Source organism: Hypomesus transpacificus, chromosome 6 (assembly GCF_021917145.1).
Source record: "Hypomesus transpacificus isolate Combined female chromosome 6, fHypTra1, whole genome shotgun sequence".
In the NCBI taxonomy this organism is placed as follows: Eukaryota; Metazoa; Chordata; class Actinopteri; order Osmeriformes; family Osmeridae; genus Hypomesus; species Hypomesus transpacificus.
In genome coordinates this window covers 10,576,764-10,602,701 of record NC_061065.1, presented here as the reverse complement: position 1 = coordinate 10,602,701, position 25,938 = coordinate 10,576,764, and the positions used below count along the sequence as shown (strand labels likewise).

General features: G+C 44.8%; 1 protein-coding gene across 1 annotated transcript in view; it reads left to right on the top strand.

Moving 5' to 3' along the window:
* The window catches only part of foxo3b (forkhead box O3b), a 40,491-nt gene extending 15,199 nt beyond the window's left edge, over positions 1 to 25,292 (top strand). Inside the window, exons 3-4 of the mRNA XM_047021227.1 lie at positions 20,140 to 21,604; positions 21,828 to 25,292. Of these exons, the coding sequence (XP_046877183.1) occupies positions 20,140 to 21,576 (1,437 nt within the window). The 3' untranslated portion in view covers positions 21,577 to 21,604; positions 21,828 to 25,292. The remainder of the gene's footprint in view (positions 1 to 20,139; positions 21,605 to 21,827) is intronic.
* The last annotated feature ends 646 nt before the right edge of the window (positions 25,293 to 25,938 follow it).

Here is a 25,938-nt window from a genome sequence, read left to right as displayed (position 1 = left end):
CGTTGTATTATTCAGCAGGCTGGTAGACATACATACACACAATACACAAACTACACAACTTCATACACACGCTGACTTTATCCTGCCTTTACCCAGTCCACCCAGCCAGCCAGTGACCTACTTAGTACAGAGCAGAAGAGAGATCCAGACAAGCCATCTGACTGCAGGGCACGGAGGGACAACTAACAACTAACATTTACATTACATTTACATTTACATTTAGTCATTTAGCAGACGCTCTTATCCAGAGCGACTTACAGTAAGTACAGGGACATTCCCCCCGAGGCAAGTAGGGTGAAGTGCCTTGCCCAAGGACACAACATCATGTGGCACGGCGGGGAATCGATCCGGCAACCTTCTGATTACTAGCCCAACTCCCTCACCGCTCAGCCATCTGACTCCCTAACATGAACACTACAGTAGAAAAGCAGGGGACAACCAGAAGCTTGCCCTGGGTTTGTTGTCATGGCCTCTCCCTCCTACTTCTGTTCTGTGTGATGATGAGGTGTGATGTGGAGGATGTTAAGAGGTGTTAGTGATGTTGTCATTTACAGGCAATGCATACACACACACACACACACAACTACACTTACACACTCATGCAATGTAAAGTACACAGCTTGAAACTCACACACAGACAGCTGAGCAAACACACGGATCAAGCCCTGCAACATACTTCATGGAATCACAAACAGCTCTCTGATACACCTTGGAACTCATACATCTTACAAAGTAGCCTTGAAATTCTTAGTGATGTCATGTGACTCTTAGTGACCTGAACATGTGACCACTTCCTCTTTCCTGCAGCCATCCCTGCTGGTGGGTGTCTAACTACACGTGCACTGTTCAGAGCTTCTTGCCATGTGTGTGTGTGTGTGTGTGTGTGTGAGAGAGAAAGAGTGCTGAATGGTCACAGTTCTGCTGATGGGGACAATCAGTATGAGGATGTGAGATTTGAAAGCTCTGACACTGGTTGTGTGCTTTACCAGAAGTGAATCCCTCACTCTCCTCAGGACATGCAAACGAGTGTGTTTTTAAAGACCTCCAACCGTTGTCGCAACCGTTTTGCGACAGAACCTTTGATCAGAATGTGTGTGTGCGTTGGTGTGTCTGTGTTAGAGAGTTACTTGTCATGCTGGTTTTTCTGGTTGTCTGGGAGTGGTCTGTAGACTGCTCAACTGAAAAGCTTGTCAGCACTTTCTTTTCTTTATATCTCCACACTGAGCTCTACTGCTTACTCTTGCCCCCACCCTTCTCTCTTTACACACACGCACACACAGACACACACACACACACACACACACACACACACACACACACACACGCACACACACTCTGTCTTTCTTTCACTCTCTCACTCTTTAGCTCTTTCTTCAGAGACTGAGGGAGGGCAGAGGAATTGGCATCATGCCAGTTGGTGCCCCCACAGATCTTTTGTGAGATCTGACTTAGAAAAGAGCTTTTCAGAACGAGAGAGAGAGAGAGAGAGAGAGAGAGAGAGAGAGAGAGAGAGAGAGAGAGAGAGAGAGGGAGAGAACAGGGAAGGGAGGGAAGGGGGGGAGGGTCAGAGAAAAAAAGTTTAGAGATATAGAGGGAAAGGACAGTAAGGAAAAAAAAGAAAGAAATGAAGGCAGAGAGAAGAGAGAGAGAGAGAGAGAGAGAGAGAGAGAGAGAGAGAGAGAGAGAGAGAGAGAGAGAGAGAGAGAGAAGAGGGGAGCCTTATTCATTAGATTCTAGATTAAAGGGATTAGGAAACAAACAACTAGCCTTCCCCTAACTCAGTTTAGCTGGGAACATCTACTTTTCCTTCGTTCGCTCTGTTTCTCTGTCCCTGCCTCTCTCTCTCACAATCATTCTCACAGGCTGTAGTTTTAATATGATAATTGTCTAATCGGGATGAGGTCATTGGAAGATGAATGATGTCACCGTGTCAGTTGTGAGCTCTTTGTCTCACATCACACACACACACATAGATAAATACAGATTGACATACACCCTCTCTCTCTCTCTCTCTCTCTCTCTCTCTCTCTCTCTCTCTCTCTCTCTCTCTCTCTCTCTCTCTCTCAAGCACACACACTCAGTTGTTATGTGAATTATTCAGGATTATTATTTTTATTAAATTTCTTATTCATACTATACAGCATACTGTATTTTGTCTCATGATATAATAGGTGATATAAATTAAGAATTATTATAAATACAGGTTTAGATTATGTATTACATGTTTAGAAAGGCCGCCAAGGATTAACCAATCAATCTGGACCAAATAATTCAAATGTACCTGTCCCTGTATTTGTTACAAATGGTTATAAACTTGAAACTCAAACAGATAAATACACAGATTCACACAGATACTCTCTCTCTCTCTCTCTCTCTCTCTCTCTCTCTCTCTCTCTCTCTCTCTCTCTCTCTCTCTCTCTCTCTCTCTTTCTCAGCACCATAGGCTCTATTAATAGCAAACTAATATAAATGTAGACTGCTGTGTGTAGGGGAAAGAACTCCACCTCAGCAAATCAATGAAGGCCACTGTCCACCTGTATGTGTGTGTCTGTGTGTATGGGGGGAGGGGGTGGGTAGATGTGAAACCTTCAATGGAAATATGCATGTATTTACCCGATGCCCTTGAGCCTTTGTGTAGGTAGGTGTGTGTGCGTGTGCGTGTGTGTGTATGTGTGTCCACATGTGTGTTTTGTCATGTATGAGGCAGTGTTACTACTAAGCTGTGATCGCCTGACAGAGCAGGGACAAAGAAAGGGATGGAGGAGAAGGGAGGAGGAGGAGGAGAGGGCCTCTCATGTCCTCAATGACCCCCACACCACACCGGGTGTGTGGAGACATGCACCCTCACACAACCAGCAGGGCAGCATTTTGATTCACCATGCCTGGGATCAGGATAAACGCTGGAATTGAAGGCCAATCCAGTTCACTTGTTCCTTAATATAATTCCATTACAAACTCCATGACAAAACCTATCATTACTTTATCACTTCACACCCTCTATAAAATGAGATAGTCTTCCATGGATAAAGAGAGGGACAAAGTAGTGTGTGCGTGTGTGTCACAACACACGTCCACCTATCATGTGACGTCTGGATTATTTTCTATGTTTAGAGTGCTCCTGTCAGCACTGCATAGAGCACATACGCACACAAACACACGCACACACATATTTCCACACCACACTCGTTAAATCAACCGATAAACAGACATCATAACATTCAGATTGATATGGATTGATGGCAGTGAGAGCAGGATGGAGATGGAGAGATGGAGAGACGTGTGGAGAGAGAGGAGCCATCTCAGCAGAGCTGCGTGTGACGCCAGGGACACTTCACCTTGTCTGGCCGCAGGTGGCTGGGATTCATAAACCTTAAACACTCCCACAAACTGTACGTGCACATACACACACACATGAACATGATATATGTGAATAACACCCAGGTAATGGCCTGAGTGTGGTCATGCGGGACAGGGAAGCAAGCTTCTCTGCTCCGCAGAGCTAGCAGACACTGCTGTCACAGGGGAGACTGGGGAGAACATAGGGGACAGAGGTGAACAGTGATCAAGACAGATTCAACAACACAGAGGGAGAAGAAAAGTGAGAATGTTAGGGATTGAGAATACTCTTGTCACATGAAACCAGGAAGTCATGTGACCCGACCGACAGGCAAGAGTCTGTGTGTTGTGCACGCGCGCTTGCGCACACAATGTTAACTCAGCAAAGGTCTCACCCAATGTTAAAACACAGCTACACACAAACACACAATACCAGCCACCTTGTGTTTGTGTGTGTTTGTGTATGCACACAATGTTAACTCAGCAAAGGTTGGAGTCTCCCCCAGTGTTGAAACACAGCGACACACTAACACACAATGCCAGCCACATGGTGTGTGTGTGTGTGTTTCTGTCGCTGATAAGTAAGTCCCCCCTCCCATGTGTATAACTCAGCTGTGGAGTGGGAGGAAGAGAGCTGACAGCCTGGAAGTGCCGAGCTCAGCAGAGAGGGAGCCAGACACACACACGCACAAAGGATGGATGCACACACAACCCCCCCCCCCCCCACACACACACACACACACACACACACATACACACAGTTGAATCAGTTTAAGTCAGGTCAGGCATGTTTGTGGTACACTGAAACATGGACATCCAGACCTGTTCCTCTCCAAATGCACACACACCAAACACACACACACACACTAAACATACACACCAAAAACACACAGAGACCTATTTGTGTGACCCCATCTGCTTTAACTGTTCCCCAGGTTGGTGTGATGGAGGGAAAGGTTAATGTTTAGATATGGTTATAAAAGTCTTCTCTTGTTGTTCTTATTTTGGGGTTACTAAGTAGCTGTGCTTTGTGTTTGATTGTTTTGCAATGTGTTTGTACTATTTTTTAAGAGCAAAAGCACCAGTGTGTCTGTATGTGTGTCAGTGTGTGTGTGTTTTTTGTGGAGTGAGAGTGTATTTGTGTACTGTATGAAAGGGTTTGTATGGTGTAGTATATGATTGGGGTGTGGTCTATGGTGTATTTGCTTGTAAAGTTGCAGTGTGTGTTATTGAGCCTTGTTTTTACATATATCCAGTCCAAAGTAAAATTCACCAGGGCCCCATCTCTAATTACTCCCAGATGTGGGCAGGGCTACAGTACAGCATAGGAGCCCCAAAGCACGCACACACACACACATCCACACACTTCAAATACACACACTACACTACACACTACACTACACCCTATAATACCTCCATTCCACCAACCCCCCCCCACCCCATTGTTAGATTTCATCATCAAACTGAACACCGTCCTTCCTCCTTCTCCAATGTCTGGTATGTATGTGTGTGTGTGTGTGTGGGTGGGTGGGGTGTGTACGTGAGTGTGTATGTGTTTCAGCACTTGTAGGAGAGCTAAATCTAGGTGGACATTTGTAGGAAGAAGGGGGAAGGGTTAGGAGGTGGGGTGGGTTGAGTTGGGTTGAGTGAAAGGGAGGCATGGAGAGGTCATTTTCGGGAAACAGTTGGGAAATAGAGGAATTCCCCCCCCCCCCCACACACAAAAAGAAACACACCCCCACATGTTTACTGGGGTAGTGAACCTCAGCCAACCCCTTGCCCAGGCGTAAAACATATACACTCCTATGTGCTTTCCTCAGTCCCTCCTTTCCTACCTCCCTCCCTTTCCCTTCCTCTCTCCTTGCATACATACTTTTCTGACCTACACAGCCCCCTCCCTTCCTCCCTCTACAGCCTGCCTCTTTCCCTCAGCTCCCCACCTCTCTCCTTCTTCCACCTATCCATCTTCTTCCATCATTGTCCCTCTCTTTGTCCTGAACAGTAAACCTAGAACTCCTCTGCCCAACCCCCCCCCCACCTCACGGCCCTCCCCCCACCTCACTGCCCCCCTCCCCCATTGAATGGGACTGTCATTTATCATGTAGGCATCATGGCTCTTTAAATCCCCAGAGCTCACGCGTACATGCACACACATGCTTACACACACACACACACACACACACACACTCTCTCTCTCTGTTCTGGTCTCATTAATCATGTATCCATGTGGATAAGGCCCCTTCATGTGTACCTCTGTCTATTTGAGTCTGTACGTATGTGTGTTGGTGTGTATTTGTGTGTAGTTGTTCAGTATAACTCCAGTATTCCAACAGTATCCACTGTGTTTACCTTAGTATGCCTGCGTAGTACCACTTGGGGCTCCAGATAATAGCGTGTGTGTATGTGTGTGAGTCTGTGTTCTCTCTCTCTGCTGTGTGTGTGTGTGTTTACTGTGTGTGATCCATGCACCCACACTCTGACACCACACCCTCACGTGACTGTCACCGGGAGCAAGCATTATTTTTAGACAGGATGTGGAAACAGAGAAGGTTCTTCAAAAGGACATGGTGTGGGGCCTCAGCAGGGCCATGCAACACACACTTGTCACACACACTCACACGTGCGCACACACAAACTCATCAACAACTCTCACCTTCACCTAGATATTAGACTACAATTCCCAAGCAGTGGACAACAAACAGTAATTTGTTTCTGGTATTGAATTAAAAGAGAATGGGAATTGTAGTTTCACTAGGTACTGCATTTCTCTCTAAGGATCAGCGGGGTGAGTGAGATTCTCTGCGAGAGAAAAAGAGAGAGAGAGAGAGAGAGACAGGTTCAGAGAGAGACAGGTTCACAGAGAGACATCTTTGCTTGACTTTCTTTGGATCCTAACGTTTTGTTCCATGCCTGTCTCGCTCCCTCTTTCTAGCAAACCCCTCTATCTCTCTCCCTCTGTTGCGGTGATCTGGGCGTGTGTGTGTTCTTGGCAGGAGTACTCGGGCAGGAGACTTCAGGACGTTCTGTGCTGGAGCTGTATTGATAGAGCACAGCGGGGCCGTCCTGTCCTGCCCCTAACTGAACCGCGCTAAACTGGAGAACACATCCCTTTCACACTGGAATACACACACTTCTGAAACACATATTGGCGAATGCAGCCCTACCATGACCAATACCATTATACAAAGAAAGATGCTATTCAGTGAAGCTAAGCTAAGTCAGGTGCATGGTGTGTCTACGTGTGTGTATGCGCAGTGTGTGTGTGTGTGTGTGTGTGTGTCTGTCCATGTTTGTTTATGTTATGAATGCTTTATCAGTCGCCACATACATGTAATGTGTGTGTGTGTGTGTACATGTCTGTTTTCGTTGAAGCCCCTTGTCAAAATCGAGGTGAATGCCCTCTTGAAAACACAGTGACCCACTTACGGGTCACTATGACAACACAAGAGACCATGTCTCTTTCTGTGATTGGTTCTACCACGTGGGCTGGGTCGGCCAACACCCCCATCTGGATTGGAGGAGACGGAAAAGTAAACAAGCAGCTCTTTTAACATGTGGCTGTTACACAACAGGTGGCTCCCGAAATGTATTGATTGCACGTGCCAGTGTGTGTGTGTGGTAGCTGGGCCTCTTTATTGAATGACAGAAGCAAGCTGTCTTTAACTTCAAGGGGTCAGAACCTAATGAAAATGAGGCCTACCTGTGTGTGTTTGCGTGTGAGTGTGTAGTTGTGTCTGTACTGTAACTGGCATCTACTATGTGACATTAATGGTAGCCAGAGACAGAAACATTGTGAAAAGGAGAGATAATAGAGGAAGGAATGGAGTTCTGGAACCTTCCTTATTCTGACCTCCAGACTCCATTCAGTGGACGCACAGCCACTTACGCACCCACACACGTACACACACACACATACCCTCACACACACACATATAAACAGAGAGGCCAATCCTGTCCGGAAAGAGCAGATTTGATTGAACAGAATGGAATGTTCTCTCTTCTTTCCAGCACTCAGGGCAGCTGGAATTGTGTGTGTTATACGTGTGTGTGAATGTTGTAAAGGAAGAATTCGAGTGGCACTGTGTCGATCTGAATAGTCAAGGGATATGGTTTTAATACAATTTATTAGACTATACAATTACATATGATTTAAACAAAGTACTTTGTGATCCGTCTTGGCGAAGGGTGTGATAGCCACAAATCGTTCGCAAGAGTGATGATCAGCCAGCACACATGCACTGCCTTATATAAACTTAAGATCAAATGGCATTCTATATGGTCAATCAATCAATGAAACAAACTCTGTGATTGGCCAACTCAACTTGGTGACAGTTTGAAACAATACATCTCCTATGTGTCCCGAAGTTCTTTGATGTCACAGCTCTCTCCAGAGCAGTAGATAATAAAGCCACAGGGGTTGACCAGTCAAATGGTCAACTGTCCTTTGTGTGACCATCTTCAAACAATACTTTTAATTAACACAAACAATGAAACAGGACACAGTCCTTCTAGCCAAAGTTCAGAGCAACTGTCTCATTGACCCCTTACAGTAACCAGAGGACAGAAGGCCATATAAAATGCTTCACCCATCCCCCAGGGCAAGCTGCCCACAGAGCCATCAGCACCTCACATTCCTTTGAACTCAACTTAATTATCTTCCCTTCCTGTCTCTTACCAATGAACATAGAAGATTATAGATTTCATACACATACATCTATGCATATGACCAACATTTCCATTACATTTCCATTCTTTTTTTTTTTAAACAACACCATAATTCAAACAGTGCATTGAGAAAAATAAAAATAAACATCAAAATAAGTATGCAATGCAACTCAGTAAAAAACATCCATACCGAATACAAACATACACAAAGCAAATGTATTACCATCAATCTAAACATACCCTTATATTTAGAACATCAGAAGCAAACACATTAATATCTTCTTCTGTAAATCTGATTTCATACTATCATTCACATTGATCTCTTCTTCCATCTTCAGTTGGCTATAGGCAATCTTCTTTCAGGCAGTGTAGTCTAGTCGAACCAATTGCAAACGACGATCAAATTGCTCGCAGCAACTTTCAACGACACTGCACTTTGCGTACAGCTCGGAAATTTTCTTGGTACTACGCAGAACGCGCATCCTCTCCTTCCGTCTCCAGGCAAGGCGCACGCTCGCCATGGTTAGCGTGTATCCACGTTGCTCTCCCCTCGACCCTAACCGCCGAATTAGTCGTCAGGAGAATCTGGTATGGTACCAGGACTTGCGTTTCAGGTCCTTCACCACGATCCAGTCCCCTGGTATCAAATCATGCAGCGGTCCAGTCACCGGAAGAAGAATAACCTCCACCTGCCTGTGAATCTCACACAAAGTACACTACAAAGGGTTGCACAGTGATAAACAAGCACACTCACAAAGGTCAGTTAAAAAGTTAACTGACTTCTTGTCGTCCGACTTCATCTTCAAGATCCCATTTTCTCATTCAACTGAAGTAATTGACACAATGTTGACTCCTATCAACTCCAAAAATAACTTCCTTAACCAAGTGTGACCCATTATCATTATATATCCTCAAAGAAAAGAAAAATCTAATTGAAGAATAATCTAAATTACCAAAAGCTTGACCACTGAGCCCAAATCTGCCTGAAATGTCTAAAACTTCTTCCAACAACTTCTTCTATCAATCATCAACAATCATGAAACAGTATCACTTCTCCAAAATGTAACTCTAAAAAACTCCTATCAATAATCAAATAGTTTCTCTAACCTTAAACGTGAAGCTTAACGTGTTAAATTCCCTTTCCCATATTACTTGTTCCACATATGAGTCTAACAAAATGAATATGCATTCATTACAAATCCCCATGTCTGTTAAAATTAATATATCACACAAACTGTAGAGGCATGATCTTTCCATGTGTTAACTGAGCAAAATCTCAAGATAAATGTGTAATGCAGACCATACAACCTCCATTTCATTCTCATATCCTTCCTTTTTCCAAAATGCATTTTCTTGTGGATTAGTCCAAATCTCCATTCCACCATTCCTTTCTCCATCCGTCTGCTGCATTCTGTAATTCTTGTTAAATATACTCAAACAAAACACAATTCTCACTCTGGGTTAAATACAGTCAAACATTTTCAACTTAGCAGTATTTCATCAAACCCCCACAATCTTACCACAGAGCCAAACTTCTGACACTAAAGTCATAAAACCCCCATAGTCACTTTCTGTTTGGATCAGTCAGTCATCAGTCAGTCATAAATTACTAAACGTCATCTCTTCCTCTCTAAGAAGCCTGCGCTTCCCTTAAAGAATCTGTGACAAATATTCTAACAAAGTCACACAACAATTTCTCGAAAGACTCCTGTAGACCCAAATTTGTTAAGTTAAGCTTATCAGAACATGGCAACACCATCTCAGCACTTCCTGTAAACATATGTCAACATCAAAAACATATTCTAGTTAGTTCATCATTGCTTGCAGGTAGTATAGAAACTGCTCCAGCTAGTTTCAGCACTAGCATTTCTCTGTGAAATAATCATCATTGTTAGAGTGAATCCCACATTTGCATACAGCAAGTTGTTCTACAGGTGAAAATAAGAAACTCCCTGTTTCCATACCTTTCCCAAATCCATATGTAACACCAATGATGTATTTAACCATCAGCTAATGTGTTTAACTCTTTTCCCTTTTATGAATTGACAAGCTTACACTGAAGCAACCAACTTTTGAACCAATCTTTAGAGAATCAAACTATTTTAGAAAACAACCAAATTAAGAATAACCTCAATTTTTAATCTCTTATTATCTTTTCTTAAAAACACTTTAGGAACCTTTCAAATTACTACCTTTATATTTGAGATTCTCTTCTATTTTTCTGTATTTAAATTCACCAAATCAAATCTCTCTTTGTCCAAGACATTAGGAAAACCATCCACTACCCCAAATCAGAATTTAATCTGCATGATTCCAAAATGAAACATAAATCTTAGCCAAACGTATACCCCCTGTATATTTCTATATAGGTTAGATAGGTAGAGCTTCATAACTTGCCTTGGCTGCAGTCCAAAACAGGCTAATTAGCACAAACCATCAAAACCACAATTTATCAGACATAATGAGTCTTCCCAAATCAATTCAAACCCAAAAGTTATAATAACCCTCTTCATGCATCAATACCACAATAAAACATCCTCATCACAGCCTAACTGTTCATCCCAAACCTTGTGACAGGCTCTGATAAAACACCCAAATAAAACTTAAAACCACATTACAATCAAACTCAAATAAAAGTACATTGTAATAATCTTCTCTTTCTCATTTCAAAACCAAATTACATCCAATACTCTAAATTTGCGTCTTTGTCAATTTCTCAAATTTACATCTGCGCATGCGTCATACGCTTCCCATACTGGATCTCAAATTTCAAGCTGTAATTCCTTTACTAGCCTGTACCCGCCGCCATCGCTGTTGAATCTGTCTGTAAATTTGTTAGCTACAAATGTCGCTACCACAGTTGCAAATTCAACTTCCTGGACTCTCCTCGGTCTCAGGACAGCAAAATGCACTTTCTCCACGTTTTCGTTGTTAGCCATTAGCTAGCTAACAAAGTCACAGCTTTGATCTTTTCCTCTCAGATCCCAAAGCTATCCTAACAATTTGTAACAGACTTCGTTCAACAGGCTGGCCTAAAACGGAACTAAAATCATATCAACCTTTCTAATCACGTCTTCATAACCCTTTACATATTTCTTTAAACAACCATCACATCTGTGAACTTCCCACACAAATGAAAATAAAAAACATCAATTGCTTCCATGTCAATGGATATCTAGTACGCACATGTTACAATCAAACGTAGATATTACAGTAACCTCATTCACACAACACAAAACCGAAGCAACATTTCCAGATAAATTCAATACGTAGGCCTAAACAAAACAAAAAAAAATATTCCTTTAACAACATAAACTGAAATTTCCGTTTGAACACATAAAAACTCTAAACGTTTCAATAACCTTGGATTGTAATTCTTCGAATGAATATCGCTTTCGTTGCCAAAACTGGCCTTTACCAATTATCTGACCCAAGAACCGAAATTTAGCAGCGCCATAGCCTACTAATCCAATATCGAATCAAGCTCATAAGATAAACTCGGTCTGTACATGATTTCCAAATCAAAAGTATGCCAACTCACAATATTTTCTTAACTTTGACAAAGAAACAGAAACACACATGTGTTTCAAACCAATACATTTCTATTTTCAACGTCAAATTTTCTTTCAGATGAGTGTATTTTTTGTTTTCTCTTTTTTTATTTTTTTATCACTCATGATGTTGTGGGCCACTGCACGCAGAATGAGCCGCTAGACTCAAGCGCATGCGCCTCTTTTCAAATGGAGAATTCAACCAAAGAATTAGCATTAGCATTTTCAAAAACACAGATGTCTCCATCCTCAAAACAAATCAGACAGATGTAAAATCTAACATCAAATATCGGTTAACACACAGTTGTAAAACAATATAACAAGTCAATCGTCACTCCTCTACCAACGATGTCATAACCGATAAACATCCATAAGAATCTGAAGAGAATATAACAAAGTCTCTCCCAAGTGTTTCATCTGTGTACGTGTGTCAACATAGTAGCCTTCGTCACCAGTTCGGACCTCGACTTCCGGTCACGAATTTGCGAGTTTGCCCCCAATTTCCAGAAAACTTTCAACAGTGATGACACATCTCCGTACATTCACGTCCATAATGCTCAATACACCCAATCAAACCACACATTTTGTGCTCAACATAGATTGACCATTCCTATCCAATCGTGTTGGCCTAACTTTGTGTCTTCGACTTTCCTACATGTTTTCCAACCACATTTAAACATGTTCTGCATTCACTTTGATGAATCGTAACTCAGTGCTGTCCCTCGAGACAGAAGCATTGCCACCCAAGCCTATAACATTCTTAAACTCGTTCAGGGACTCAAACCCTTTTGTACCGGAGGGGACTTTAACTTCTCCTTCTTTTGAATAATAGGCAATAGTGCAATAGTGCAAGTCAAAGCACAAGCCGCAATATTTGCGGGAATCCAAAGCAAATCTATAAACAAATTCCAGGATCCTGCTTTCTTGACTTATCTTAGACAACAGTCTGTCAGAAAACACTTCAGTCGTAAGACAAACGTCTGACCTCAGTTTCTTCTCGCTTAGCCAGCAAGACCTAATGCGCCTGCGCATCCACCCGCTAACCACTACGGGCTACAGATGAATACCCACCGCAAAGTGTGTCTGCGGAACAGCCATACAATTTGAATCGTGAATCTGTGTGGAAATAGATGAAAATTTCCCCACACTATCTGTTCTAATATCCATTTCTCTTTGACTCTACCTGCCTCCATCCAATTCTGAAAAGCCATCCAACCAAGCTACATCTATTATTTTCCAAATCGTGGAACAATTTCTCTCTGCACAAGCTTTTCATAATTTCACAACAAAATGAACCCACACTCCGAAATCCACATATATCAATCCATATTTGCATTTGCAATAAACTATCGTTACCATACTTTTGCTTCATGTAATCGATGTTTGGACAGGTTAATTCTGCCTCCAGACCAATCTTTAGCCCTATTCATTTTCGAATTACAATCCGTATTTGAACACATTGAACCAACAATAACCAACGAAGGAACATAAAGACACAATTACCCCCTTCCTTCCTTTCTTTTTTTTTTTTTTTACTCTCAATTTCCGATTTCACAACTTGTCAATGAACATATACCCTTACCGAATAGCCTACAATCGTAAATTACAAACGTTCAAACCAAAATAAAAATAATTTAAAATTTTGATTTTTGTAATTTGTAGATATAGCTTTTACGTTGACACCATTAATTACTACCCATACTTCTTTTAACCTCAAAAAACATAACTTGCAAGTAAAACAAAAATGAACACGCGCGTTTACAAACTTCATAGGCCTATACCTACTTCCTAACTTCTTTTCTTTATCTTTTTTTTTTATTTTTAACTCAGCTGGTTACCGGTTCTCACAAGTATACTTTTCCACTTCTCTTCTGGACTTAGACATCATGTAGCGCCTTAGTAATAAATAAGAACTGTTATGACCACAATTGCCAATACAACTTCTCAAACTATCACCAATCCAACATATTCTAATCCTTAGGGTCTCCAAGAAACACATAACACGATATCACATGTGAATTTTTTCTCCCTCTGTGTTGTTTCGTCAAACACACGACCTCTATGTATGTCCGTCGACACACTCTGCAGATTTGTTTTTTACGACTCTCACGTAAAAGATAGGTTCAACAACCGTACCTCATTAATTCGTACGACTCACACGTACAGGACACTGTTCCTCAGACCACTGCCCAATTACTAACTTTTAACCGAATTATTGACAATAGCCTATAACCATATTTAGACAATTCAATATCACACAGTGACCAAAAAGAATATCTCACCTGTTTCTTTAAGACCCCGCGTCAGCAACAGCGTAACCAGTAAAACTCCCCTAGAATCGGCCCCGCTGTCTCCGAAAAATTTTGGAGGTTAAGGCAGCTGTTCCAGCCGGATTGATCAAATCGCCATCAGAGGGAGAAGTCTGTTAAACGCTGAGCAGACGAGGATTCCGAGTTCCGGCACCAAGTGTAAAGGAAGAATTCGAGTGGCACTGTGTCGATCTGAATAGTCAAGGGATATGGTTTTAATACAATTTATTAGACTATACAATTACATATGATTTAAACAAAGTACTTTGTGATCCGTCTTGGCGAAGGGTGTGATAGCCACAAATCGTTCGCAAGAGTGATGATCAGCCAGCACACATGCACTGCCTTATATAAACTTAAGATCAAATGGCATTCTATATGGTCAATCAATCAATGAAACAAACTCTGTGATTGGCCAACTCAACTTGGTGACAGTTTGAAACAATACATCTCCTATGTGTCCCGAAGTTCTTTGATGTCACAGCTCTCTCCAGAGCAGTAGATAATAAAGCCACAGGGGTTGACCAGTCAAATGGTCAACTGTCCTTTGTGTGACCATCTTCAAACAATACTTTTAATTAACACAAACAATGAAACAGGACACAGTCCTTCTAGCCAAAGTTCAGAGCAACTGTCTCATTGACCCCTTACAGTAACCAGAGGACAGAAGGCCATATAAAATGCTTCACCCATCCCCCAGGGCAAGCTGCCCACAGAGCCATCAGCACCTCACATTCCTTTGAACTCAACTTAATTATCTTCCCTTCCTGTCTCTTACCAATGAACATAGAAGATTATAGATTTCATACACATACATCTATGCATATGACCAACATTTCCATTACAATGTGTTGACACGCCTGTGTGTGTGTGTGTGTGTGTGTCTGTGTGCGTGAGTGGGAAGGGTTACAGTATAAATAACTATGTTCTAACTGTGCTCTCCTCCCTGCTCTGTATCAACTACTACCCTACAGAATATTTTTAAATCACCTCATGCAAGTCAAAAATGAGTTCGTCCATTCTCTCTCTCTCCATGTCCTCTTTTGATCTATCTGCATCTCTTCTCTTTCTTCCTCTCTTTCTCTCTCCCCATTATTTCTGTATTTTGCCCTACTCTCTATCCCTGACTCTATCGAAGAGATTTATTTGCACACACACACACACACACACACACAGACATGCACACACACAAATCTTTACCTGTTGCTCAGTGAATCTCTCTAATCTGGTCTGTGTAGGGAGTCCCCAGATGTGGGAGGCAGGACTGATGAAGCGAAGCTTCACCATGACTACATAGTTACATAAGCATTGTTTGACCACTCTGGACACTGTTGACTTTCGACTCAGATTAGCCTGGGTTTACATAGCGTCAGGTACTGGGTTTGACCACACACGAACACACACACACACTATTGAGTGACATTGCCATGATAAGTACACAAGAAGTGTGAAACTCATGTCACTGGAGGCAACCAATGAGCGGTGGCATAGCTGTATAGAGGGAGGAGCTGTGGTTAAGAGCTTTGTTGGACTCTGACCTTTGACCCCTTTCTCCCTTCCTTCATCCCTGCTGATACTGTCACCTTCTGGCCCTGAGATATCCCCCAACACATGGGGGTACCCAACTTGCAGGGTGTCTGTCTGTGTATGTGTGTTTGTCTGTCTGTCTGTGTGTGTCTGTGTGTCTGTCTGTCTGTGTGTGTGTCTGTGTGTGTCTGTGTGTGTGTGTGTCTGTCTGTCTGTCTGTCTGTCTGTGTGTGTCTGTGTGTGTCTGTGTCTGTTTGTGTGTCTGTGTATGTCTGTGAGTGTGCAAATGTGTGCGCTTAAATGAGAACAGTATCAGGTCCAGGGCCATGTTAGTACCACCCTGCTCCTGCAATACAAAGCTGGTTGTAGTCGTAGTTAGCTTGTGTTGTGTAGGGGTTAGTTAGCTTGTGTTGTATAGGGGTTAGTTAGCTTGTGTTGTGTAGGGGTTAGTTAGCTTGTCTTGTGTAGTGGTTAGTTAGCTTGTGTTGTGTTGGTGTTAGTTAGCTTGTGTTGTGTAGGGGTTAGTTAGCTTGGGTTGTGTTGGTGTTAGTTAGCTTGTGTTGTGTAGGGGTTAGTTAGCTTGTGTTGTGTTGGTGTTAGTTAGCTTGTGTTGTGTAGGGGTTAGTTAGCTTGTGTTGTGTAGGGGTTAGTTAGCTTGTGTTGTGTAGGGGTTGGTTAGTTTGTGTTGTGTAGGGGTTAGTTAGCTTGTGTCATGTAGGGGTTAGTTAGCTTGTGTTGTGTAGGGGTTAGTTAGCTTCTGTTGTGTAGGCTTAGGGTGTCTCCGGTGTTGGTGCAGGGTTAGTGGTTTCGTGGTTTGTCTTCTGGTGTGAAGGGGTAGTGGTAGTTAGTTAGGATGTGTCTGCAGTAGAACGCAATCTTTGGAATCAAAAGCTTGAAATTCAAGGTAAACTCACAAATTATACAAACAACCACCTCAAATATAGTGGTGAGAAGGAGTACAAGAGAGTAAAAGAGAGAGTGTGAGAGAGAGAGAGAGAGAGAGAGAGAGGGAGAGAGAGAGAGAGAGAGAGAAAGAGAGATTCCTAGCGTGGTTGCTGACAGTGATGAATTGTTCCCACATGTTGCTGACGGACAAAAAGGCCTCTGTGCTCAAAAGCTCTGGCTGCAGCTGGTGAATCCACGTACACACACGCACGCACACAGACACACACACATGCACCCCCCCCCCCCCCCCCCCCCACACACACACACACACACACACACACACACACACACACACACACACACACACAGCTGGTGTGTTCATTTAAGAGAGCAAGGTAAAAAGGCAAGGGGAGGTTTCATGCTCACACAGTGAGGTGGAGAGGCCTCCAGTGATGGAGGGAAAAACAGAGAAGAAAAAAGAGAAAAAAGTGCAAGAATCTGTCAATTACACATTAGCTTTGGAGCAGGCGAGAAGCACAGGAATAACCATGTGGTTTTCCCTGGTGAGTGTGTGTGAGTATGTTCGAGCTGTAGGCTTCACAGGGCTATTCATGAATCACAGCCACTGTCTCAGTGAGACAGTTTTCTTAATGGGCTTTAGGAATAACCCATAGGAGCATGTGTAGTAGATGTAAACACACACACCCACAAACACTCTCTCAATCTGTCTCTCTCACACACACACACACACACACACATACATACATACAGTAACACACACACTCTAGCTCCTCAGCCGTATAGTCCTTCCTGATGAAGGAGATGAGCTGCGTCTTGGAAAAAAGTGGGAGAGGAGAAGAGGAAGCATTAAACAAGTCCCCCTGTTGGCAGTGAGGGGGAAGAAGGGAGGGAGGATTTATGTAGTGTCAGGGATTGGCAGCTAAATGTTAACAACAGAAACTTTGAGATTCAATGTTACCTTCTCTCTCTCCCTCTCCCTCTCTCTCTCTCTCTCTCTCTCTCTCTCTCTCTCTCTCTCTCTCTCTCTCTCTCTCTCTGTCCCACTCTCCATCCCCCTTTTCTCTACATCCCTTTTTTTAGAATTTTTTTCACAAAACTTTATTGACTTTTTCCTTTATTTACATGGCCATAGCAGCTGGAAGTGCTTAGCGTCTGTGTGCATTTGTGTGTGCTAGTGTGTATGTGTGTGTATGTGTGTGTGCGCGTGCTAGCGTGTGTGTGCTTTCTCGTGCTGTTTGTCAAAAAGGCGTCTAATAAAACAGCCTTACGTCAGCTCTCAGGAGAGACTTGCTCCAAATAAACATTGGTCTCTGTAGTCATCTTACCTCCAACACACGCAACTACACACCCATGTACACACGCATTCACACACACATACTAAACTTGGTGTACAGTAAACACACACATCTATTGGAACACACGTGTACACACTGTTATTTACATTTACGTTTTTCATGCACAGACATTTTCAAGATTACAATTCAGTCAAGCAAGAGACAGAGAGAAGGGCCTTAACAGAGTAATACCATGGTAACACCAGAGTAGTAACAGAGTAATCCCATGGTAACACCAGAGTAGTAACAGAGTAATCCCATGGTAACATCAGAGTAGTAACAGAGTCACTTCTCTCAGTGCACTCTCACCCTGGACCTGAGCGAGAGGTCGTCTGGAATAACAAGATCTGGATTCCCACAAAACCTCTAAATAGCTGTTGGCTGCTCATGGACTTGAACTGAGGTCTGTTGTGGGGGAGAAAGACAGGCAGACAGAGCGAAGGGGCAGCAGGACAGAGGGAGAAGAAGAGAGATGGAAAGAAAGAATGAAAGAATGAAAGAATGAAAGAAAGAAAAAGAAAGAAAGAAAGGAAGGAAGCGAGGAGGAAGAAGCTTGTTTTCCTTGGAGGCCAGGCTGTGTTATATGCTGTGCCCCTGTGGGGCCATTCTGAGCCATGTGTTTGAGAAACAACAGAACGGCAACAGCACCAGAAGGAGGGGAAGAGCGAGGGAGAAAGGAGAAAACAAGAAGACAGATATGGGTGGATATGGCCAATACAGAAATATGGTGTCGAACTGTATTCTTTGCGGCTGCCCATGTAAACACTGTTTTGGACTGCAAAAGTGTATTTTCATATCTGTATGAAGAACCAACACACAGTGTGGGACACACACACAACACATAACACACATACTGTGTCTGAAACCTGCTAACAGAAGGGACAAACTACTATGGAAGACAGTCTCTCCTTGTCCCTTTATGTGTGAGAGGATAACCCATTAAAATGTGAATACTTTCTTTATCTGTCCCTCTCTCTCTCTCCCTCCCTCTCTCTCTCTCTCTCTCTCTCTCTCTCTCTCTCTCTCTGTGCTGACATTTGAGAATGTCTCTGTGTGGGTGTGTTGTGTTTTTATCGTTATCCTTTCATAAATGGGCCATAGTATGTTAGCTCAAGCCACCAGATGGCTGTGTGTGTCCAGATGTGTAGATGTTTGTGGTTCACTAGTGGGGGAGTTCAGATCATGTGGTCGTGTTGTTATGAAAGACTTTCTCAGCGTAACCACTGCAGGGTCCTCTCTATCCCCATGTCCAGGTCTGGCCCCCCATCAGAACCACGTTACCCAGTCCTGGAATACAGGACCTCTTATGTGTGGTCCTCCAGTTCAGGGTCAGCCTGTGAGGGAAGGGAGACAGAGTGGGCATCCACAGTGTTAAACCGAGACGTTAAATCAAGTCTCTGTTGACTATCACACTCACAAACAGCGTACCTTACAGTGCATACCTTCCTCTGTCCCTCTGGCCTCGCTCCCTTCCCTCATATCCACCTCCTTCATCCCTCTCTCTCTTCCTACCTTCCCCCCTCGTTCCCGCCCTCCTTCTCAGTCTCCCTTGTGTCATCACTACTTCCACAAATGGTCCACAGATGGTTTGTACATCAATACATATAAACTAGATAAACAAACAGTGACATCACAGTGACATCACTAGGAAGTGAAGACTTCACATATCTGCTTTATAAACTAGTGCATGTGGTCATGAGGAGTGAGGTGTGTGTGCCTGCTGGTGTGTGGAGCGAGCCTGTGGTCTCGCTGCAGAGATTCTCCCTGTAACAACATGAAAGGAGCTTCTCACTGATCAATGCACACCTGTGACGTCTCACACACCCATACCAACACACACACACACACATACAGACACCCACACACATACAGACACCCACACACATACAGACACCCACACACATACAGACACCCACACATTCCCACCGCTGACACATCTGACACACACTTCAAGAGCTTGCTCATTACACTACCCCTAGACTGGGGTCTCTTTGTGTGTGTGATTAATAATGGAGCCTGCAGCAGACCCACACAGACAGAGCAACACCAGCCGCACACGGAACAGTAGCAATATCCATGCTAGCTGTTGCTGTGTGTCTTGCAGTCTGTCTGCTTCAGACTAACAGCCCAGTAGCTGCCTTTCCAATCAATGCTGCTGGGCTGGAAGACAGCCAGTCAGTGAATGCTAAATCCACACCTGAAAAGAAATAGAACGGATAAATTATAATGACATGCATGTCATTTGGGGGTCAGGTGGCTGAGCGGTTAGGGAATCGGGCTATTAATCAGAAGGTTGCCGGTTCGATTCTTGGCCGCGCAAATGACGTTGTGCCTTGGGCAAGGAACTTCACCCTACTTGCCTTGGAGGAATGTCCCTGTACTTAGTGTCAGTCGCTCTGGATAAGAGCGTCTGCTAAATGTAAAATGTAAATGCATGACTTTTATTTGTAACTGGACTCTAACGAAATCTCTCTCCTCTCCCTTCCTTCCTTCCTTCCTTCCACCTTGCAGAACTCCATCCGCCACAACCTATCCCTCCACAGTCGTTTCATCCGGGTCCAGAATGAGGGAACAGGGAAGAGTTCCTGGTGGATGATCAACCCGGAGGGGGGGAAGGGAGGGAAGGCCCCTCGCCGCCGCGCTGTCTCCATGGACAACAGCAACAAGTACACCAAGTCTGCCCGCGGCCGGGCAGCCAAGAAGAAGGCTGCTCTGCAGGCGGCGGCAGCGGCGGCCGGCGAGGGGGGCGGGGACAGCCCCTCGGGCCTCTCCAAGTGGCCCGGCAGCCCCACGTCGCGCAGCAGCGAGGAGCTGGATGCCTGGACCGACTTCCGCTCACGCACCAACTCCAACGCCAGCACAGTGAGCGGGCGCCTGTCCCCCATCATCGCTAACCAGGAGCTGGACGAGGTGCCCGACGACGAGCCGCCACTCTCACCCATGCTCTACTCCAGCCCCGGCAACGCCGTCGGTGCTCTGTCGCCTGGCAACGCCGGCGCCACGCCCAACGGCAAGGCCCTGCCCGCCGAGCTGCCCAGGCTGGCGGACCTGGCAGGCACCATGAACCTGAACGACGGGCTGACCGACGACCTGATGGGGGAGCTGCTGGACAACATCACCCTGGTGGCTCCGCCCCCTGCGGCCGGCGTCCAGCGAGGCTCCGCAGGCTTCGTGTTCAGCGGCAAGCCCTCCTCCATGGGTCCGCCCTCGCCTGCCTCCCCCGCCTCCTCCACCTCCCCCGCCAACGGCGCCAACGGCGGCTACACCAACTCCATCTTCGGGCCGCACGCGGCAGGCTCGGCGCTCCGGCCCGCCCCCATGCAGACCATCCAGGAGAACAAGCAGACGTCCTTCTCCTCCATCTCCCGCTTTGGCAGCCAGACCCTGCAAGACCTGCTCAACGCGGACGGACACGTCCACAGCGACGTCATGATGACCCAGTCGGACCCGCTCATGTCACAGGCCAGCTCCGCCGCCGTCATCTCCCAGAATTCTCGGCGAGGCCTGATGCTGCGCAGTGACCCCATGATGTCGTTTGGCAGCGCAGTGGGTGGCCAGGGCGGGCTCCTGAACCAGATCAACCACAACCAGGGGCCCAGAAGGTCACTGAACGGGGTGCTGAACAACGAGGCCAGCAGTCAGGCCAACAGCAAGCAGCAACTTCTCCACTCTCCACTGGGGGGGAACGGCTCGTCCTCCACCATGATGATAGACTCCTCCCTCTTCCTGAACGGCACAGGGGGCGGGGGCATCTGCCTGGGCCAGGATCGCTTCCCCACGGACCTGGACCTGGACATGTTCAATGGGAGCCTGGAGTGTGACATGGACTCCATCATCAAGAACGAGCTGATGGAAGCCGACGGGCTGGACTTTAACTTTGACTCTCTCATCAACATGAACAGCTTCGGCAGCACCAAGCACGGCTCGCAGAGCTGGGTCCCTGGCTGAGGTTCACACACTGGAGCGGGCAGAGCAGGTATGTGTGGGTTGTGTGTGTGCGTGTGCGTGTGCGCGTGCGTGCGTGAGCTTTGTGTGTGTGTTGTGCGTGTGGTCTCTGTGTATGGGTGTGTGTGCTTTGTTTGTTTGCAGATGTGTCAATTTTCTTTGTCTATTCATGTTCAGTAAGTCCATGTGTTGATTTCCCTCATAAACCCCCTGACATCCTTTGGTTTTCTTGTTATCTCTCCCATCTTGTCCAGGTATCCAAACTGTAGCAAAGAGAACATCAGACACCAAACGTCCTATCTGCCAAACCTGCCATTAGCACAACATAGAGGAATACGACCCTGCCTGTTTACAAATGAGAACACTACTCCTCACTCCCTTCTCTGACGGCCCGTGGGCCCTGTCCCAGACAAACACTCACGCCATGTGTCGCCTCACCTTGGGCTTCCTCGGCTCCAGCAAAACAACACGATAAACAAACTAGCAAGCAGGATGTGAAACCATCGCAAGAAACTCATCTCAGAATTATGCAATCTTCCTTTGAGACAAAAACAATAACTACCACAAGACAAATGTCCATGGATTTCAGAAATAGACTGCTTACTGGATGCATGGGTTCCGGGTAGGGTGAAAAGACTCATGGCTATCATGGTTGGTTGTAGTGTACAGTGCACTTGTTCCTGTCGAAGAAAAAAGATAAAAGTTAAAAAAAAAGTGATGTGGTGTAAATCGAATAACAGTGGTTCTCTGGGGTGTGTTATGTTTAAAATCTTCCCTTTGTTTTCACTCAGTGATTTGAAATGTTCTATTTTTGTTTTTGGACTTCCTGTTTAGCATCACTGTTTCCTCGGCAGCATACATGTCTATTTGTTCAAAGTATTGATGAAATGATGATGAAGACGAAGAGTGAGGGAAACTATCTGCACTCAAACATACAAACCACACACACACACACTCACCTCGCCCCAAATGACAAGACTCCAAAGCCCTTAGGGAGTGGATCTCACAACACAATGCACTTCAGCTCTTTAATCGTTTGGTTATTAATTTTTAAATAGTTTGATTAGTTCAATTTTAAACAACTTACCATATATTGATAACCACATATTAATGATACAATTATCCTAGTATCCTATCGAATACTATATAGAGAGAGATTGTTATCTTTTGTGTGTATCTAACTGTAAACAAAAAAAAAGAGAAAAAAGAGAAACAGATAGCAGGATGTAGCCATTGACCTCTTTGGCGCAGCACGGTCATGAAGGAGGGGAGGGGTTCAGTAGGAGGGGCTTAGGCTTTCCTAGCTATTGGAGGGGTTCAGTAGGAGGGGCTTAGGCTTTCCTAGCTATTGGAGGGGTTCAGTAGGAGGGGCTTAGGCTTTCCTAGCTATTGGAGGGGTTCAGTAGGAGGGGCTTAGGCTTTCCTAGCTATTGGCGGGGTACCGCCTAGTTTGTTTGACACAGCATACTATGTAGCCAAAATATAAAAGCTACGTGCTAGCGTAGCAAACATTTCCACGCCATAACGGGTGCTATGTTGACAGTGTTGAGTCCAGGCCATGGAGAACAAGACCTGCGTTTTTACCTGCAGGACTGCAGAACCTGGGACTGCAGCGTAGCATGGCAGGGGGCGGAGTCTATAGATGGAGGGGGGAGGTTGTACTTTTAGACCCTCCCCCTTCTGGCGGCCACTCTTTCCTCTTGAACTAAAAACTATAAGCTATCTGTGTATAATTGCCAAATTACTTGAAACATGTACGTACAGTAGGAGATGCTGGCAGCCAAAAACACAACACAAAAACACATGAAAACACACTTACACACATGTACACACGCACACACACAGTTATGCAGACACATAGCTAGAATAAAGAGCAGGGATGTGTGTTGAACTCTGCTGTGTTTTTGTGGTGAGCAGGTGGGTCTTGTTATTATGCATATGTCCATCACTCAGGGGATAGGAGGAGACAGACCATCATTTGAACACCAGGTTCCATCTCCATGGTGTCTAAAAACATTTGTTGGCGGAAGAAAATACAATTAAATGCTTGTTTTGTGAACTTCAAACCTGTGAACTTAGACTGCCTCCTGGAAGAGGGGTTAAATCAAAAGAGCTAATCAGGTTGAAGACCAGCTTTCTCACTGGGTTCTGTTGGTTTGGTCTTATAAGTCTTTCTCCTCACCTTGGTCACATTTCACACCCCATCACACACACCTTACAGGCACGCTTGGGGATTTTTCAAGCCCCTGTATCTCATAAGTGTGTGTTTAAGTGTGTATGTAAGTGTATGTGTGTGTGCAACCATGAAGTTTATTGTTTCCTGTTTCATTTTTGTGTCACAAGGATATGTTATCCTTGGTTAAACCCCATGTAATGCAGCCTCTGTGCGCATGACTGTACGCATCATGAACTGTATGAAATGCATGTATATATATATATATTCATATATATATATATATATATATACTCCCTCGATGTCCTACTATACTGAGGTAGTACTTGACCCTTTGGTTTCTGTGATTCCTTGGAAGGTAGAGATGAAGAACTAGAAAGTAAGCCACCATGACTTGGGGGGAGGGGGGGGACTGGGTTAGGGTGAGGGGTCGGGGAGGGGAAGGGAGGGGAAGGGAGGGGGGGTAAAATGACAGAGGCGAAAAGGAAAACAGAAAAATGACAGCCAGTCACCATTTATGTAGCATCTCTGGCAGCCCTCTGTGTCCAGGGTAGCTACACGGAGGGCTGCTCTGTTGTGTAAAATAATGTACAGATGTGTGTGTTCCCCCTCAAAGCTGAGCTGATGGAGTGTGTGCATGGCTCGGTATGATCATCCACTGTAGCAATGCTACTTGAGGTTTAGTGCATGACCCTTGACACCTGATCCTCCTACCCACCCCTGCCTGTGCCCCGTCCCAAACAGCATCCTTGCCCTTGCCTATCTAGGCCTATGGTGCCCAGTGCTTTGGGAAACACAAGCAGACACAAACACATAACAGTGTAAACACTTTAATATAAGATTGAACATAGCGCACATTACATTACACAACCACACAGGCACACACCAACCTTCCAGATAGCCTACAGTGTATGTGTGTGTATCAGTTACTAGTGTGTCTACTGTGAATATACTGTCGCTGATGCAAAGGTCAACTTGGTGTTCCTAACTTCCATGGCCGACACAGAAAGGCCTCCACTCACTCTGCACACAGTAGGCAAGTTCTACAAAGATCTAAGAGCGTTATTCTCCGAAAATAACCTTCGTGACCATACCTCTGGCATCTGTAACCAACAACATTTCTAGAACCTTCTACAACCTTTACAGCATGTGTGTCTGTGCTAGGGCTGGGTGGTGCTTCGGGTGCTTTATGGGTGGCACATCCCAGACACACACACACACACAGTACACCATGAGCAGAAGAAAAGCTAAGTCAAACAGGAGATGTACCACTTGCTTACTTAGTCAGGAGACGCTCCCTCCCCCCATGTTCCCATGTTCAGAGATCCTCACTTCAGCCCTGCCATCTTTGTAAGCCAACCCTACCCCCCCCCCCCCCAACCTTTTTTCCCCATGTCACACTTTGACCCCTGACGTCTGACCCTGTAGTAATCTGGCTTCTAGTTGTTAGTGGGTATTTTTTCCTGTGTATTCCATTTTGAATTGTAATCTAGTTTGTATAAGAAATGGTGCGCATGTAAATAAAGGCTGGTGCAGACCCACTCTCCTTCCTGTTCCCAGGCTCATCTGTTTTAAATGTATTACATGTTCTTTTCTCCTGTAGACTCACTGCTGCGACACCTGTAACACGATTCTCTTGTTGACCAACTACAAGGGTAGGGGTCAGGACAACTCAAAGGTCACCAGAGGTCCCAGGGGGGTCAACACAATTTAGGGAACCTCCTGCCTCTTTGCGCTCTCTCTCAGAGGGTTTCTCCATCTCTGTTACCTTCTTACTTTAGTTGCCTGTTAAAATATAATTTCCATGTGCAGTTTTTTCTTCCCTCCTTCTATTCTCTGTCTCATTTTCTCTATCTCCCTTCTTCTATGTCTGTCCCTTCTTCATTTCATCCCCATCTCCATGTTATCCTCATTTCCTCTGCCTGTCTTTCTCCTGGTTCAGAGGTTCCATGTCAGTGAGCTCAGTATATGTCAGCCTGGCTTTACTGTCATGCAGGAGGCAATTAACCCAGCAGTCCCAGAGCTCCTTTGAGTATCGCTCACCAACCCAAGGACATGGATGACTCAGGTTCTGTACGTCGGACGAGTGTGTGTCTGGTTGCATGGATGTGAGTGTTTGTGTGGGTGGGTGTCTCTATGGATGTGTGTGTTTACATGGATGAATGTGCCTGTGTGTTTGCATGGATGTGTGT